The following is a 19,005-nucleotide window of genomic DNA, read 5'->3' as shown; positions in this document are numbered from 1 at the left end:
TTTTCTCACAATACAATTAAGCCTGGCACAGACCTCTCTTTTTTCCATCAGCAAACTACTTGCCCTATCACCAAGTCAACAATGGACTATTTGCTGGAAACAAGAGTTCTGCAGCCTGGATGGCTCTTTTTTGCAGATGCCCTCTCACTCCCCTGATGCGGCATTAAATCCAAAACCCATGTGCTTCTTGAATTATCTCTTATTTTTCATATGGAAGCAACTGAATTTAGTGGTGTGAAAGCCATCATATAAAATCCTAAAAAATTCCCAAGTCCTAGTGCAGTCTCTCCAAACATCCAAATGTCCTTTGGTCTGGTTCCTCACTGATGTTCCTGGGCAATCAATCACTGCACCTGTGAATCTTCCACAGGGTAGGAGCCCAAGTGGACCTCCAGAAATGCATGGAGGATCACTGGGCCTGAGAAAGTTGCTTAAATGAGGCAATACCCTATGGCTGAGTGATCTACTGATACATTTATTAAAAATCATTTTTAGTACCTTATGGTTATTCCTCCTCCATGAGTGAAAGATAAAATGTTAGTTCAGAAAGCGCTGTAGGTGGGAAGAGAAGGAAGTAGTCAATGAAGGCAAGTGTGGGGTGTTCCCTTCTCCTGGTCAAATGGTCACTATGCATCTCTCAGCCTGTTCTCATCAGTCTCTGTCCTCCTGCTTCCTCTCCCAGGGCCATTCTCCCAGGACTACAGTGTTTATCTCTGCTCATTTAAAATGGCAAGCATCATAAACAGCCTAGTGAAAGGTTAGGTGAATCTAGGTTTTGTGGGTTTGGTTTATTATGTTTGTTTGTTTTTCCTGCTGGATAATCCCAAACTCTAGTCATATCGTCTTGGGAAGCTGAAATTTGTGCTCTAACCCTGACTTCAGAGGTCCAAGATCAATTTCAATTATGTAATTTATGAGAGTAATAAGAATGATAGTGCACATTTGTGGAGTGTTTACTAGATGCCAGACACTTTTCTATGCGCCTATCTTTTCAATCCTGTTCAAAACCCCATTGGGGCAGGTATCCTTCCTCTACTAAGGATGACTCTAGCCATAAAAGTCAAATAACTTACAGAAGTCACACAGCTAGTACAGGGCAAACCTGTGATTCAAACCTATCAGTCTGGTTCCAAAATCATTGCACTTAACTACCAAACTATAAAGTAATGGAAAATGTTCTCTGTGCTTGATACTGGATACAGCAAGGTGGGAGAGATTTATGTTTTGTTGCTAAACAAGCATCAATTTTTACTATTTATAGCTGTAAGGGTTACAACAACATCACACAAAGTTTTTCCCTCCATGCATCATTGGCTTGGGTCACCCATTAGAAACATGAGTTCTGCCAGTAACTCTGGTGCATATTTTTAGGAAGGTGAGAGACGTACAAAGGAAATTATGGCAGAGCTGGAGGGCGGTGGAAGAGGATGACCACTATCAGGGAAATATCCAAAAAATGAAGTGGAGCCTGTCTGCAGTCTTAACCCAGTCTCGCAACACAAGCAAGCGGATGTCTGGAAGAAGCCACGTGAGAGCTGCAAGCTGTTCCACTACGAGGGCCCCGCTCTTGTGGAGGTCTCTTGACACCTCTCAATGGATGTCTTTTGTCTGGTACAACATGGTAGGAAATGGGGTGGGTAGATAGGTGGAAGGACAAAAAGGTTAGAGTGGGAGCCAGGCAGTGGGGTTGGAAGGAACTAAAAAAGTGAGCTTGCTTATTTGTTGTGGAGATGGGCCTATTCCATCCTCAAGAGGGAGATTTGGAACTATCCTGATAAAGGAATTAAGAAAAAGAAATCTCTCAAGCCCTAAAGGTGGATTGTGAATTTGCATTTACTATGCAGGAGTCATTCCTAGACCTAAAAATGTATAGAGCACAGTCATGTATCATACTAACATTTTAGACACAGGAAAATACGATGCTGTAACTAAATCTAGTAATAAACACAGACATTAGAGATACAGTACAAAACATCAATAACCCCAGGTCTCAAGTGAGCAGAATTACAGGAGAAGTTTTAAGAAGCTCATCTTTAGGCCACTTTACCAAAAGGATTGAAGAGAAAAACAAAAAAAAATAGGATGAAAAACTGAAGATGTAAAGATAGTGGAAGGATTCACAGAATAAGTAAATCCTTGGGGTCTCAAGGGATCACAGACATCATCTACTCCTACTCCCTTGTTGCTAAGGGCATCATTCAAAGTTAATTCAACTAGTTGGCCTCACTTTGTTTATATTTCTGTTCTGAAAAAATTGAGTTTAAATCAGATTTTGAAATATGACATCATATTTGAATATACTAGCAGGGATGACTTATACTGATTTCCTTGATCAAGTGGAAACAATTTTCTGCATAAGAATAACCACCTCCCCGCCAACACCCACCTGTCGACTCTCAGTTTTCTCACACGTGACCTTCTGCACATTAGGTTTGTTTTAAGTCAGGCCCACCTGCGCACAGCCCTCAGATGGTCAGAACGTCTTGGAATTAAAAAACAAAATATTCACTGAGGTCTAGAGATTTAGTATCCCAAGAGAACTTATTAAGACTTCAGAATATTCCAGGGAAATGCCAGACTTTCTGGAAAACACCTGGAGAACTTCTTTCTCCAGGACCAAATGCCAGTACTGGTTAAAAAAAAAAAATCAACTAAAAACACTATCAAGGCAAGCAGTGCAAAAAATGTACACTTGTGGGAGGAAACTGTTGATTTCATGTAAGAAGAGTAAAAGTGTCCATTTGGGCTTCAGTGTGAGGTGCATGTATGCACATGGGCAAATATTTTTGTTAAAAATGCCCTGTTATTGTCACACATGTTTGGTAAGAAAAATAATGAAATGGGTTTCCTTAGGAATTATGAGAAAAGATACACGTTGTGTGCAGTTATCCTAAAAATAGCAAGAAAGATACTGTTACGAGCGGAACCACCTTTTTTTTGGAGGGTGAACATTATTCCTATTACAAATATTCACATATAGGCTTGTAGAAGAAGAAAAAGACAAACGAGGAGTCCAAATCCTACTCTTTTATTAATACTAGGAAAGCTCAGTGTGGGCTAACTAGAACAGAGCTTGTCAAACAATCTTTGATGAAGGACCAGATGTTTTGTCCTTAATCCATATTTTTTGCATGGAAACTTTGGTAAAATACTATAAAGACAAATCAGTAGGAAAACAATCACATGCTTGGATATCACAAAAATGTCAAATTGCTATAAAAGTTTCTAAATGTATCCCATAGTGGACCAGCGACACACACTCGACAGGCCAGCAGTGGCTTGGAGCCCACGGTCTGCATAGCATGGGGTCAGAGAGCAAAGATCCATGGGACAGGTGATACAAGGCAAGCTAGAAAAAAGGCCTAGAGAGTATAAGGCATGTGTTTACTAAGCGATCGTCTGAGCAGGCAAACTCATGGGACCAAGCCTGCCCCGGAAGACAATGAACGCTGCATCAGGGCCGCCTAATGCGTTATGTCTTCAGGGCAGCATTGTGAAGCTGGATCTTTTTGGATTATCTTTTAGACCCAGAGAGAATGTCTAGCTAAGCAGGCAGAGAAGACCATAAGCCCAAATGCTGTCACTCACTTGTTTACTATCCTGGGCAAGTCTCAGTTGTTGAATGGAAAGAACAGGGAACGACCACAGGTGTGGGCTTTACAGAATCCATGCTAAGTTATACTTCTTGTGCCCAGACTGCAGGTTCACTGTGAAAAGGGAAGAGTAAGAGAGAGAACCGGGTTTTGTGGGGAATGGGTTCTGCGGGCATGAGAAGCACATGGCACGTTCCTGGGACAGGAATTGCTTTTTGAATGTGACGCCTTGGCCTCCTCTTCTCTTCCAGACTTCCTCCCTACTGGAGTCTTTAATCTAGAAAATGAGGAGGCTGACTTAGATTTTGGAGAGCTTCTGAAAATACCAACATCCAGACCCCACCCAGACCAATTCAATCCACACTATAGGGGTTAGGACTGGATTCCCGTATTTTTCAAACTGTCCTGATAACTCCTGTCTGCAGCCAAGGCTGGGGATGGCAGGTTTTCGTGGTCTCTAGTGTCTCATTCCATTTTAAAATAGGGGTGTGGGGATGTGGGAGGGTGTAAGGAAGCAGCAGCTGCAGTATTTCCTTATACACTGCTTTGCTTTGGGACGGCTCTTTCCTAAACAGCAAAGTAAATATTATGTGGTGAAGTCAAAACAAGCAACCTGTATCCTCACTGCTGGCCCAGCCTACCTCCGTCTCATATCAGTTTCCTCCTCTGTGGGAGGGACAAGCACCACTGTGGTTCTCCCTTTGAGAGTTTGGGGAAGGACAGGGACAAGAACAATAAGAAAGTATTTGCCAAGGTGGAAGGATTCAAAATGCTATGCAGCAATTCCCTCTATTACTCAGATGAAGAAACTGCTTTTTCATGGACCTTGTCAAAGATCAAGGAAACTCAACACAATCTTCGAAAATGAAGGTGCGGCCACTTGCCCTGCACTTACCAGTGGTCACACTGGTCTGTGTTCACTGTAGAGATAACTCTAATTCAAGATGGCATAGCATAAGTGGTTAAGAATACAGATGTTGGAGCCGGATTACCTGAGTTCAAATCTTACTTCTGGCACATACAGGCTTGGTGACCTTAACTTCTCTGTGCCTGTGTGCTGACTTGTAAAATGGGGATAATGTTCTTATTGATTTCACAAAGTGTTGTGAGGATTAAATGACAAAATACATGTAAAGTTCAAAGAACATCTCCTGGCATCTATATATGCTCAGTAAGTCCTTGGCATATGTGTATTGAGCCAAAAGCGGGGTGAACATGCATTACCACAAACTCCAGTTGAGAGTCTAATGAGGCTCAGTGCCCTGGAAAATCCAGAGCTTCAATTTTACTCCTTTGTTTCTTTCTTTTTTCTTTCGAGACGGAGTCTTGCTCTGTCATCAGGCTGGAGTGCAGTGGCACGTTCTTGGCTCACTGCAACCTCTGCCTCTTGGGTTCAAGCTATTCTTCTGCCTCAGCCTCCCGAGTGGCTGGGACTACAGGCGTGCACCACCAGGCCCAGCTAGTTTTTATATTTTTAGTAGAGACGAAGTTTCACCATGCTGGCTAGGATGGTCTCGATCTCTTTACCTCATGATCCCCCCGCCTCAGCCTCCCAAAGTGTTGGTATTACAGTCGAGAGCCACCGCACCCTGCCCAATTTTACTCTTTCTAAGTGTTGATGCTGATCCTGTAGACAGCTGATGTCCATTCAGAGTTGAGTCAGATAGTGGTGGTTTTGTTCTGAAAAACATGATCAACCCTAGAAGAACAAGCAACGTGGGAACTCAGACATTCCCTTTTACAAAATAAAAGAGCTGTCGGAGACTCTAACTCCCCACTTGCCTCCCATTTCCCAGTGTAGGAATGCCCAAATGTAGCAATCCAATACACAGACCCTCGTTGAAACGTAAGCTGCTGTCACAGCCCCTGCCCTGCTTCAGCCTTCCTTTTCTGTTGAGAGATAAGCACAGCCAGGATTTCTCTCTATGCAGAAACTCCACAATCACACCTTCCTAAAAAGTAGCTTCTCCTCACAGAATACTTGGGGATTTTGCATTAAAACTTCTAGGTGAGGACCCATGGAACCCAGGATTGTTCTGCAGATGGTTGTGTCCTCTGATGATCTACGAGCAGGACTAATTGTGGGGGCTAAGGAAAGTGGAGTAAAGGTTCATTTGAGGAGGACTGAGCCTTCCTCCTCTGAACACTTAATCATTCTTACTCCAAGAATGAACACTGCACTTCTCGTGGGCCCTCATTTTGGTTAACAGCATCCCAAATTCTCCAGCTACTGAGCAGCTGCTGGTCCACTGATTCTGCCACCAAACTTTTTGGCATTCATCTCCTCTGTGATACCCCCACGGTCCTCAGTCCACCTTCATTCCCCACTACTCCTCGTACGGATCAACAGCACAGGCTGAGTGCTGGATGCCCTTTTGGTTTCATCATGCCTTCTACCCATTGAGGAACCTTCATCCATCACGGTTCTGACTCTTCTCTGCCCTCAAATCTTCAGTGCCTCCCATTGTCTTAGGATGGATTCCAAAAATCCAAATTCTGTTTCCTGATTCAGACAAATCAACTAAAACATGATACATTAAAAATGATCAGAAAAGTCTGAATATGGACTGGGTATTTGAAAACATTTAAAAATTACTGGTAATTTTCATAGATGTGATAATGGCATTCTGATTGTTCTTAAGAAGCCCTTATTTGTTAGATAAGTTAATTAAATTATTTATCAGTGAAATAACATAATGACTGGGATTTGTTTTAAAGTATAGCCCCAAATAATTAAAATTAAAAACCAAAGTCGATGAGAGTATAGACAAGTTTGGAAAATGGTAACTATTGTGAAAGCTCTTCCAGTGGCACGCTGGGGAGCAGAGCTGACTGTCAAAGACTTTGCCAACAGGTGGCTAAACCACTGATAGCTTAAAATTGGTCATGACGGAGATATTTACACAACAGAACTTACCAAATGCTACAAATGTGGGCTTTGTTAGCAGCATACCATTGAAACTGGGTAACAGGTACATGAGTTTATTACATTATGCTAACTTTTGTGTAAATTTGAAAACTTAAATAATAGTTAAATTTTAAGTCCAATTTAATTTTTGGACTTTTTTAAAAAAACTATTATTTCATTTTCAAGACGTTTAAGACCTGAAATTTGGTCCCATTTTAATTTGCATATAATTTCCCACCATGGTCTCCTCTGAGGCTCCGCAATTAAATCACTGCAAGCCTTCAGATATACCCAAGCACCGCATTGTGGTCTCAGCCTTCATCCACACTTCACCTGCTCTGGAATAAGTCCACCGCCTCACTTTCTTCTCACCCACCCTGGCAGGTACAACAACACCTCTGCCGGGAAGACTTCCCTGCTTGTTCCATAGACATATAATTTCTTCTACATCTGAATTTTTAATTAATTTATTCTGCACTTCTCTAGTGGAAGAAAACAATACCTCACTGTGCATTTCAGGCATACAAGGCTACCTTCACATGCATTGTCTCATCGATGCCCATACTCTCTGTGAAATAAGCTGCACAACTCCTTTGCTTAATAAAGTAAATCAAGATGAAAGACATTAGGTAACTTCATTAGGGTCACAAAGCTAATACTGGTGGTAGAACATTCCAGAACTGTCAACATCTGGGGAAGGGTCTGTGCATAGGTGGGAGCGCCACAGAAAGGTCTTCCATGGATGCCCGTTGAATGAAATGGCAACTAAGTGACTGAAAGTTCTGTTTTCTCTGGACTAAAACATGTTTTCCTGTGTGTTCTGGTTTACTGTCTTCTCACCTTCCACCACAGCGTGCCCTTGACCATAGTAGCAATTGACATTTTAGAAACTCATTAAAAATAGCCACCCTTCATAGGCAGCCACTACACTTGCCCTGCACTTGAAATAATACTCCATTTTTCCTAAAGGAAGTATCCTATTCTCTGAGACAACAGAGGATTTATGTAGCAGGTGAGGATCAAATCCTTTAGTCTGTGCTTTCCTTGTGGGGGACGTTCTTTGTCACATCACTGTTCTGACACGGTGGCTGGGCATGCAGGACATGCATCTGAATTTCGTGCCCATGCTATGGCTATCTCCTTACCACATCCCCCACCTCGTAAGCATGCGCACAAGCATGTGGGCATCACCCACGGGCACTTTGCTGCAAAGTTTAAGCAGCCTGCACATTCTTGTAGGAACTGAGAAATAAAAGTAAATAAATAAATAAATGCCAAGAAGCCTTGGATGCTCTTTGTATCCTGGATGAAGGCACTGGATCCCAGCATTTGCCTTGAATTGCTCCTGGAGATCTCAAACTGCAAAAGGAATGGGATGTCCAGCAAGAGGGGACTAGTAAATGAATGATGGTACTAACAACTAGTGCAAGTATGGCTAGCTGCTAGATTTTCCAGTGTTGTGGAAAGCATGCAAACCAACAAAAAATAAGGTAACAAAAAAGCATATAAAATATGACCATTAAAAAAAAATAGATGTGTGTGTCTATGTAGAACAAAGATTGGAAGACTACACGCCAAAACGTCATTGTGTATGTTTCTGAGGTGAAATAATAGGGTATTTTCTTTCTTATGGTTTTCTGTATATTCCAAATTTCTACAATAGACACTTACAACTTTTATATTAGAGGAAAAAAAGAAAGAAAGAAAAATGCAGAGGAAAGCATATAGTTATTGGGCTTTTACTCAAGAGAATTAAATGTCAGCTCTTATTCCTCTTAGGAATGGAGGGGACTGGTCCGACAAAAGGAAGTGAGGGTTCTCATTTCCAATAACCCAAAGGCTTAGAAAGGAGGGTACTCAAGTGTGTCTGTTGCTTCAAAAGGCAAGAACAGGATGTTAGAAAGTAAAAGGAGATGTGTTTGGAGGTAGAAGAGTCAGGGTGGGTTAGGTGTGAATTTGAGAAGCTTTTCCATCTGTGCCTTTAAACCTTGCTGAGAATAGTACCCGCCTACCAGCACCAGGCCTGACTCTAGGAGAAGCTCACCAGCCTCTGGGGAGACCACCCCCCGCTAAAACATAATACCTTAGAAAAATGGCCTGAAAGTTATGTGTTTATTTCCAGGAATGAGCATGGCATTTTTAGTAACCAATAACCATGAGAAGAAAGGCAGATACTCACGTCCTTACCTTCCTCTTCTCTATCTGGATGCGGAGAGAAGACAGAGACAAATGAACAGAAAAGCCGACTCTACACACATTCAAAATCATCGAAGATTTTGTAACTATCTTCCTTAAGAGTCTAAAGCAGGAACAAGCATCAAGAAAAACAAACAGAAAACCTCTACATTCAAGCGGTAAGTGGGCACCATGCAAAAGCTGAGAGGACAGATAGTTATCCCTGGGAGGGGTCCTCAGGGAGTCCCCTCCTGCCAGTCAATGATGGGTCCTGGAGGGGAACACACCCATGAATAATTGTGTGGGACTCAGTTTCATCTAAAACCCAAAGAGAGAAGGGGAAAAATAACAACAGAAGCCAGCAGTTTGGTGCAGTGGGGCTGGAGGGGGCAGTGCAAAGCCTGCGGACAGCTTTCTGTTTCTGTTTTAAAAAGCACCCAAAAGGGTGGTGTTGACCAGAGACACATGTGAGCCTTTCACTAGAGAATTAACTTTGATCTGGGCATTACACCCTGGCCACAAGTTTCCCAGGACTTCCTGGCCTCAAGAACAGGCATCCTGAGGAGTGAAAAATATGTATTTATGCTTCTAGCCTCAGGGGGATGATACACAAATGGAATAACATGGAAGGGCTGAACAGAACCAGAGGAGCAAGCCATCTGCACTGGAAGCTGTGGGGCTGGCTGTGGGGGAGCCTGGGAGCTGCCTTTCTAGGATCATGCTCTCAAATGTTATGCACGAACCTTAAATATATCTTTAAATTCTCCTTCACTGGAAAGTTCGCTCTATTAGTTTAAATCTAGTATCGAAAAGTGTCGCTCAACAAACATGGACAGAACGTGTTCAGCTCAGAAGCAAACCATGCCGAAAGCACGCATTCACACACAACTCCGATAAACTCAGTCTCTACCAGCTGTCCTTCTCAAGCAGTAAAACGGCACCACACAATTTTCTTTAATGTTATAAATTTTCAGATTAAAACAAAATAATTAGCTGGCATTGCCACCATGTATGAGCGTAGGTGCAGAGGTGAGTGGGGTAGGTGGTAAATGTGGATTTTCTTTTGTTTTTGTTTCACATTCCCTTAGCCAAACTGGAAGTTTGCGTAAACATGTGAATAAGTAATTAATTAACAGTTTTCAATGGTTGACAAAAAAGGCTTACTGACCACATCTGTCTAAAAACTCACTACTTTCCAGACAGGAGGATCAACAAGATGGGATGACAACACCCCACACTGGTGTGTGAATCCATCTTTGATTCCCACCAATGAAGCCCTTGATTCTGTTAATTCTCTTCCTCTGGCCTCCCACTGTCACCTGTTTCTAGCTCTCTGTGTGATCTGGGGCCACTGTGCATCAGGACTGGGTCCTCAGGTTCCTCAGCAGCGAGAGGGTACGCACAGGATGTGGCTCACCTGGGAGAAGGGTAGGGAGGGTGCAGTGGGCTCCTGGATGTGAAACGCCTTTAAAGAAGAAAACGTGCCCAAATGTATGAAACTCCTGCAATTAGAAAAGTATTTGCTGACCCCTGGAAGTTCACTGCCATTAGCTATAATGTATTTTCCCACAAAGGTACAGCACTGAGACCTTGAGGCAGGCACTGAGCTGAAGGGTGACAGAAAGTTTCATTTTGCAAGGGGGACAGGGCAAGGGCCGAGTCCCCTAATGATCACCTTTAGATTTATCTTTCTTTATATATACGTTCTACCTATACTGGGCTCTGTGGGAGCAAACAAGGGCTTTTGTATAGCTGAGATTTGTATGTGTCTTGGTATTTATATGTTTGGGTGTAGACTCCTTTTCCAGAGACAGGGAGGATGATGTCCATCTTCACCCCTGCAAAAAAGTCTCCAGAAAACCCTTGCCTACACCCTCACACAGTTTGCCCATAGTAACCTCCAAACACCATTCTGGCCAGAGATAACAGCGGCCCATTTCCTGACCAAGATCAGCCAACCTCAACTGTCTGCCTCTGCAGGAGTCTGAGATTAACTTGGCTGTCAGGCCTTGACTGTGAGGCATTTGCCGCAAAGATTACAGAAATGTGAGTGTCCTGTCCAAAAAGAGAAATACAGGGGAGAACCCCAACCCCATCCCACCCTCTGCCACCTTTGGTTTAACCCTTTCCTAAGCTGAATCCCCAACACTTAACATTCTGAGCATCTTGATCTCTATATATTTTTCCACTATGCAATATTAGGAATGAAAGAGCCAAAGAGGTGGTTTTGTCCATGCTGGAATGAAAGGAGCCGGAGGAGGAGAGAAAGCTACCAGGTCATTCTCACAGTTAGCATTTCCAGGGAAAGAAGCTAGAAATCCAAGGTTGGGATTTCTGTCCTGGCCCCAAGAGTGCTTGTTGACCACCAAACTGTGAAGCATTTCACTCTTCCAAACTTCATAAGAGCATCAGTGGAACTTACCTGTGGCTGAAATCCTTTGAGGTCACTGGCTGCAAGGTCACTGGCTGTGAGAAGCTGGAAAAAAACAAAGAAATTTTCTCAGTGACACTCTTCAGTTTGCATACAGTATCCCCATGACAACTGACCAGCAATGGACTTACCATAGCCTGGATGAGAGCTACAGAAGTGGGATTGCAGAAGACAAATGTGAGATTCCTGGACTGGGAATCTAGGCTCAATGGCCTTGCCACTTTGTGCTCCATCTCTGACTTCATCACCTCTCTCTTGCTGCTCTCTCTAAATTATTTCTATGTGCTATCAGTTCTTCAGAGGCTCTTAAATTAGGAACCATGGGCTATGGATGGAGTTCATCAGGTCCATGGCTCCCTGAAATTGTAAGTATGTGTGAATCTATAGATGTATATATTTCCTTAGAGAGAGGGGCCCTGGCTTTCTTCCTGCTATCAAAGTGGTCTGTGATACAAGACTTACTGCTTAAGAAACAAAGGTCCATCTCCTCTAAGAGGGTTTTTCCTTCCTTCCTTCCTTCCTTCCTTCCTTCCTTCCTTCCTTCCTTCCTTCCTTCCTTCCTTCCTTCCTTCCTTCCTTCCTTCCTTCCTTCCTTCCTTCCTTCCTTCCTTCCTTCCTTCCTTTCCTTCCTTCCTTTCTTCCCTCCCTCCCTCTCTCTCTTTCTTAATGGAGTTTCACTCTTGTTGCCCAGGCTGGAGTACAGTGGCATGATCTCAGCTCACCGCAACCTCTGCCTCCCAGGTTCAAGCGATTCTCCTGCCTCAGCCTCCCAAGTAGCTGGGATTACAGGTGCCTGCAACCATGCTCAGCTAATTTTTGTATTTTTAGTAGAGACAGGGTTTCTCCATGTTGGTCAGGTTGGTCTCGAACTCTCGACCTCAGGTAATATGCCTGCCTTGACTTCCCAAAGTGTTGGGATTACAGGCGTGAGCCACTGTGCCCGACTGTTTTTACTTTCTTTAAAAAAAAAAAAATGAGCTCAGTAAAAATGACTCTCTCCTCTTCACAGCTACATGTGACTCACTTTCCCTTTGTCATATGCTGCCTATGATTTTATACACTATTTAGGTTTTTATCATTTATGCTTCAAACAATCATACACAACATAAAAGAATAAGAGTCAGTTATATGGACTTTCTGCACCTCTGTGTTTAATCAATATTAAAGACTAAAGTTAAGGTTTTAAATATTTTTGCATCCTTTCCAGGGTTTTGCACAAAAAAAGTTAAATAAAAATATATGATTAATTAGTAAAATAATCGCATTCTTATAATACATGCTGGGAAAGTGTAAGATAAAGAGAAAAAGGGCAGATGCTTATTTTGATTCAAGGAGGGTGACTGCTAGCTTTGTTAGGCCTGGAGAGCATTTGTGAAAAATAGGAACGACTTCACGTTTGCTGTAACAATGTTTTGTTTGGGTCAAGAAAGAGAAGAAGTCATGCTGAGCCCCAGGGCCTCCAGCCTTCAGAAAAGCTCAACTGGATTTTTTAGCTTCCTTAAATGACTGCCAAAAATGGTGCTTAAGTGATGTTGAAGCTAGGATCCAGCAGAAGAGAGGTGGAGAAGGTAAACACTTTGCTGTTCCCCACCCCATCCTGCAGGCTAGATTCCCCTTGTGGAAGGTGTCTTGGTGGCAGGCAGCACCATCCTGGTGGAGAGCTGGTTTGACCCCTCTGATTGTCATGAAACAGCCAAGCCACAACCCATTAGGCCACTTGCTAGGAATTAAGGGTGAAATGTAATGATAGACTTAGTCCCTGCCTTCAAGGAACCTAGAGTTTGGTGGAAGAATCAGATATGCAGACACGTGTACATCAGTGGGAGCAGAGTGTAGTCGAGTGTGAGCATCAAACTGGGGAAATGAAGCAAGAGCAGTCAGGGTGGGCTTGTTGAAATAAGATGGAGCTTGCATTTGGCCTTGAATTCACTGGAAAGGTGGTAGGGCAAGGCACTTCAGGTGGGAGCAGGTGCAAGAGCAAAGATGTGAAAAAGGAAATTGCCAATCCTAACACACCTCCATTTGCATCTGTTAAGTGCCAGCCATAGCCTACCTTAAGGAGAAAGGTAGGGAATTAGGATACATTGAGGATCACCTGGGTGGCTGGCATTCTAGGTGCTGCTTTATGTAATTTTTCATTTTTAATATTCACAACTGCTCCATGAGACAGAAGGTACCTCCTCTTTTCTGATGGGAAAATTGAGACTTATGGAAGCTAAGTAACATTTTCTAGGTTTCATAGCCAGTACATGTATTTGGGATTTAAATCCCCAACTGTATTTTCCCAAAGCTCATGCTTTTTCTGCTATAATAAAATGCCTCTGAATTATAGCACACCGGAGACCATTTGTTGAGATGTGGCACAGGAAAAAAGCTGAGTGCCAGAATATTAGTCAAATGAGCCACAGAAAGTAACATAAAACATGCATCCCCATGAACGACCCTTAACTAACTCTTCCTTGCAGAAATGCTTGTATTTAATTGATAATGACCATTTACTCATCTGAGTTTATCAGTAAACCTTTACCTTTAGCTTGAGCTGGGCACAACATTGGGATAGAGCTGGAAAGGAGGGAAAATAAAAGGCTGGGATGAGGTACGGGCATGAGAGTGACCTGTGCAGGAACATGTCCACCAACATATGTTAGCACATTAGATTCAGAGCTCAAATTCTTCAGACCCTGGGCGTGCAGAAGGCAGAGATCTTCCTAGTTTTGTTTCGTGCTGTTGTATGTATTTTTACTCGTCTATTTTTCACCTAACAAGAACATGCCCAACAAGACCCTGTCTAAAAAGACTATGGCTTCTATCTTATGTAAATTTTGCATACCTCAACGTGTTAAGAAGAGTCTGGACATACAATTAGTCACTAAATAACCTGTTTGTCGAATGACTTAAAAGGAAAGTGGAAATATTGTCAGCCCAGAGGTGAGGACCAGAATACTTAAATTGCTGAGCCTAGAGAACAGAAGTGTGAGAGGCAGGCTAAAGATATCTTCCAAGCCAACAAAAGGAAACAGCACTCAGTGCCTAGCACATTTGCTGTGTGAAGCAGGCACTCAAATAATTGAATGAGTTAATCAACTCAGGCACTGGGGACAAGCTCTTCTCCAGCCGCTACAGGTTTTACTAGAAGAATATTGGGTGCTGCTTCAGTGTAGAAATTGGAGGTTAAATTTAAGGAAGAACAGTATAAAAGGGAAAGAAGCTGAATGGTGAATAAATCCATCACCAGGGAGGGATCAGGGTCTCACCCCTTGCTCTGGTTGAAACAGTAAAATGTTAAATGGACCCATCCCAGTTCAGATGCGTTACCACATCTGATGATGTGTGGGAGGATGCAGGGATATAATGTCAGGGATGGAACTCAAATAACTGCTATCTGGATTCCTTTACTTGGGATATTTGGAACGTTTAACTCACAAACTAGCATGCATTGAAGGTGTTATCTGATCTGGGAAACAACCAAAGGCAAGGTTTGTGACATCTCCTCGCAATGAGTCCTGAAAACGGTATGTACAACAGTGTGTCTTTCCTCACCATTACGCCATGACCCCTTGCTTTTCTGGCCTTCTGCCTTCTTGGTCTTTCTGAGTTCTAACCACGCTCTAACCAAATGCATGGACTGTTGGGTCAAACATAGGCCCTGCATCTTGAGCACTCCCCTTTTCAAAGCAGATTACTTCCCGTAAGTCTACAAATTCCACACCAAGGGATGGAGAAACAGCTGAATGTCAGGCACTAATATTTGGTGCTCAAGTATGGATTAGAAATAAAGGAACAGATCACAGACCACCTACATCAGGATATTGCAAAAGAGTTCCATTCTTAGTGTCAGGGCCTGGGGGAGGCAGTTGGAGGCCCCTGGAGAAGAGGAGAAAATCAATGTGTCCCCAGTGGGCTCAGGAGCCACCTCTGCTGGGAAACTGGGGTGAGAAAATGTGTAGACAAAGCGCCCACACTGTGCCTGTCTCTCTACCTTCACTCAGAGTGGCTCTGCTTTTCCCTGGTTCTTGTATGCGATTTCAGTTGAAAACCAATGTTTGGTACTAAAACATACCTTAAAACTCCAGACTAAGTCCTTATTTTGCAGAAGAAGCTGATAAGTGACATTTTCAAGATCACACTGCTAGTTAACAATGGGATTGGTCGAGTCTGCTAACCCGAGCACCTCTGCAGAAACCTCCACTAGAGATTATATCTGTCCAGTCCATCACTGACAACCAGACATAACCGGCTGCTGATTTCTACCCTAAAGCTGGGATAGATTTGCTCAGAAATCCAGGGGAAATTGAAGCATGGGGAGGAAGTATACATGTCCCTCCTCAAAGTCACTGCCTTGAAAAGCGCACGTTCCAGACCCTTCTCTACTGCCTCCCCTGCTTGAACCCTATCTCCACTCCGTCCCATTGGGAAACAGTTCATTGCTCATGGTAGCCTTGCTGTGTCGGGGAGTGGGGACTGGCGGGGATCCAAGACAGGGAGGCAGAGAGGGAGGAAAATGAAATCTGCCATGGCCCTGGGGACTCCAATCAGGCTGAAGTTAACGAAAAGGATCCTGTCTTTTCCCAGAATGGCTAAATGTCTGTACCGCTCCCAGCTAGAGGGTCGACAGGGTGTGCAGGGTGGAGAGGGCAGACAGAATTACATTTAAAAGGCAAAGGAAGGAGAAAATTCTTTCATCTCCCTGGTGGAGCCCGGCAGTGTTCCTGGGGCCCTGCTCAGAACAATCTCATTCCTAACACGTCTTGCTGCTCTCTGGAACAGTCCACATTCAAAATACTAGGAGGATGACCCTGCCTTCCATTTTTGAGAAACTGCAGTTTCTTTCTTGGCATAAATTCATGTTGCTTTCTTATTTTCTCTCTCTATCTCTCTGAGCTTGAGGGGAGGGGTGGAGAACAAGGAGAATTGAAGGGAGATGAAGGATGCTGTGGGGCCCTAAGGAGGCGAGAGTGGAAATCCCTTCAGCTTCCTAAGCAGCGACATTCTGCTCCCTGGTCTTTTTCAAACTCTGTTCTCTGAATGGGATTCTCTCTTTGTATCTCCCACCCAAAATTACCCATGGTACAGCTGCATCCAGCATTCCCTTGTGACCTCTGCAAGTCTAAAGCTGTCCCTTTAAACAGCTGCCCTCCTCCCTACAAATGTCTATAGCTTCTAAACTTTCACACAGGAGGGGAGGAGGTGACTCCCTTTTTTCCCCTCTGTCCTCCTGCCCCAGCAACAAACGTCATGTCCCCTCTGCTGGCCCTTTATCAAAAATGCATACTCCACCTGGATAGAGTGGGGCCTCACATATCTGCACCAATTGCTCTGGCTGAATGCAGATGCTTGCATCGGGAAGGGGGACACTGACACAAAAGGCAGGGTGTGGGTCATGCTGAACATCTGGCCAGAAGGATCTTATGCAGCTGGACAAGCTGAAGACTGGTGGTCCTGGGGATACTCCAAGTCATTTGCTCTTCCCAGATATCTCCTTTCTTATGGGCCAAAGCAAAAGATGCTGGCACATGAATGGACAGATGGATTGATGAATAGGTAGCTAGGTAGGTAGGTAAAGAAACAGAGTGAAGCTGGCCTTGAGGACAGCAAATGATCCATTTACAAATTTACCCTCAAATGTACCAGCCTTTCATTTAGTAAGCCTTCTCCTTCACCTCTACTGTTTTCAATCTGCCCTCATTTCTATTTCCAATGTAGGAAATGAAACTTTTTTTCTCCCTCTTTATTTTGTAAAGTGTTACTCACTTCTTACTTTGGCTCTAGAATGGAAGTTGAACTCAGGCCCACCCCAACCCTTCAACCCATAAAAAAAGTTCAGGACAGCCTACGGGTAAGGAAAATTGTTCCAGCAAGCTGAGGCAAACATCTAATCATATGTGTGCTGGGGGCTGCTTGAGATGAACTAGCCCCACACTCTCCATTGTAAAAGGCAACTGAGGCACAGAAAGAAAAAGTGACTTACCCAGTGAAAAATCAGAAACAAAAAATCTAACTGTATGTATGCAATCTAAAGAAAGTTTCTAATATCCAGCCATACTGGGTACTGGGGACTCTGAAACAGGCAGGAAGAATTGTCAGATATGTCGGGGGTCAAGACAGAGAAAAGGAAAGGGGTCTACGGAGGGCTTCTACCGAGCAAAGCGTTCTGAAATGACCAACCATGAAGGAGACCACAAATCCATTGGGATCACAGAAGGAAATCTGGAAACTGGAAAATAAGGTAGGTAAAATGGAACCAATAGGTTGCCACTCTTTCCAAGGATAAGTGAAACACTGTCATACAAAAGAGCACTGGACTCAGAGGGGAAAAAAAAGACTTGAGTCATAGCCCTGGTTCTGCAGCAACTCAATATGGGATCTGTCATGGGATCATTTACCTATGCAGGTCTCATTTTACCACCTATGAAATGAATGCCATTTTCGCTTTGGCCCTACCCTGCCAGCACCCTAAAGCATCCCTGTCACCTCAAGGCTGGAGAAAAGATGGAAGGGCACTATCTCCTCTATCCCTTCAAAATACACACCTCTAAGAGCTTGTTTACACTTTGTGGAAGAATTTCTACTAATAACCAGAAGGTCAGAGGAGAGGACAATGAGACAGTCTTGTACTATGGATCTGTTATTGGCTTACAAATAGGAATTTGGACAGATGGCCACTCAGATTGCTACAGGAGTTCCCCATTCCAGTGAGGCTGAAGTCAAATCCACACCCTAACTAACAGTAAACAATCTTCCAATTCAAAAGGCATTAGTTCTAATGGCCAAGGCATTGGAGTAGGGGTGGCACTGGATGGGTAGTGTAGAGATAGAGAGGCTCATTTCCTACCAGCCTAAGAAGCAAGTTATATACTCAAAATTGCCATCCTAGCTGAACTGTGTCCTTTTGCTAAATGCTCTCAGCCTCATGAAATTTTAAAGGTTAAACCTGAAATCACTGACACCTACAGTCTTAATTTTAGGCTCCCTTCCTAAAGAGCAACAAGGATGACTAATAATAACTTTGTACATAATTCCAAGCAAGCCTGGTCTTGATTGCTTATATTTTTCTTTTATTGCTTCTTTAAATGATGGGGTTCTAATATTTACAGGTGAGATCTTTAACAAAATCCTCCAGATATGGAGCCAAAAGAGCTTTTATATATATTTTTAAAGACTCCATGTGTAATCTTGGCACATACAACTCATGCTCTTACAGTGGGGTGTACATTTGCTTGCTGTCCAAGTCGTAGCTATTTCAACTTCTGGGTGGAAATGTCTTTTATCCTCCACCTTTCAGATTAGAGCAATAACTAGAGACCACATGAAAGACGAGACCTCCGAATGCCCTGATCTAGACTCACTAAGATGATGAGTCTTGTTTTATGTTGAACTTAATAAACTCAAAGAAACTTATTTGAACTTAATGAACCTACAGAAGTTTGTTCCACCCTTTTAAAACTTGACATAGAATTTTTTTTAGATTCAAGAAAACTGGATTTTATGTAGGGCATCTTCTGTGGTTATGGGTGAGAAGTTTACATAGGATAAATCTGGTAGAAACTGGTGACACGGACGTTAATATCAGCATTTATTAATCATTTCAGTCAAAAGTGGTTCAAGAGACTAAAGTAGCCTCTGGGGTTCATTCAGGATTAGTAGGTGATAGAATGTATTTGAGCCTGGCTTGGCTAGCTCATATTCTTTTTCACTACATCATAATATCTTATGAGCCTCTGGCTATCTTGGGTATGTATGCTGTTGGGAGCTCTATCAGGTTGTCCATGATGTGTCTGACATTCTGAAATGAATCATGAATAAGAAATTCACTTTGGGAGGCCGAGGCGGGCAGATCATGAGGTCAGGAGATTAAGACTATCCTGGCTAACACGGTGAAACCCCATTTCTACTAAAAA

At 43.1% G+C, this 19,005-nt stretch overlaps 1 protein-coding gene across 2 annotated transcripts in view; it reads right to left on the bottom strand.

Moving 5' to 3' along the window:
• SETBP1 (SET binding protein 1) overlaps positions 1 to 19,005 on the bottom strand; it is a 383,555-nt gene that overhangs the window by 184,259 nt on the left and 180,291 nt on the right. For both annotated transcript variants that reach the window (XM_011949328.1, XM_011949329.1), the window contains exon 3: positions 11,099 to 11,152. In XM_011949328.1, the coding sequence (XP_011804718.1) occupies positions 11,099 to 11,152 (54 nt within the window). The remainder of the gene's footprint in view (positions 1 to 11,098; positions 11,153 to 19,005) is intronic.

The sequence above is a fragment of the Colobus angolensis genome, unplaced genomic scaffold, assembly GCF_000951035.1.
Source record: "Colobus angolensis palliatus isolate OR3802 unplaced genomic scaffold, Cang.pa_1.0 Scaffold299, whole genome shotgun sequence".
Taxonomy (NCBI): domain Eukaryota; kingdom Metazoa; phylum Chordata; class Mammalia; order Primates; family Cercopithecidae; genus Colobus; species Colobus angolensis.
Note: the sequence above shows the minus strand (reverse complement) of the source record. Positions and strands in the feature narration are given on the sequence as shown.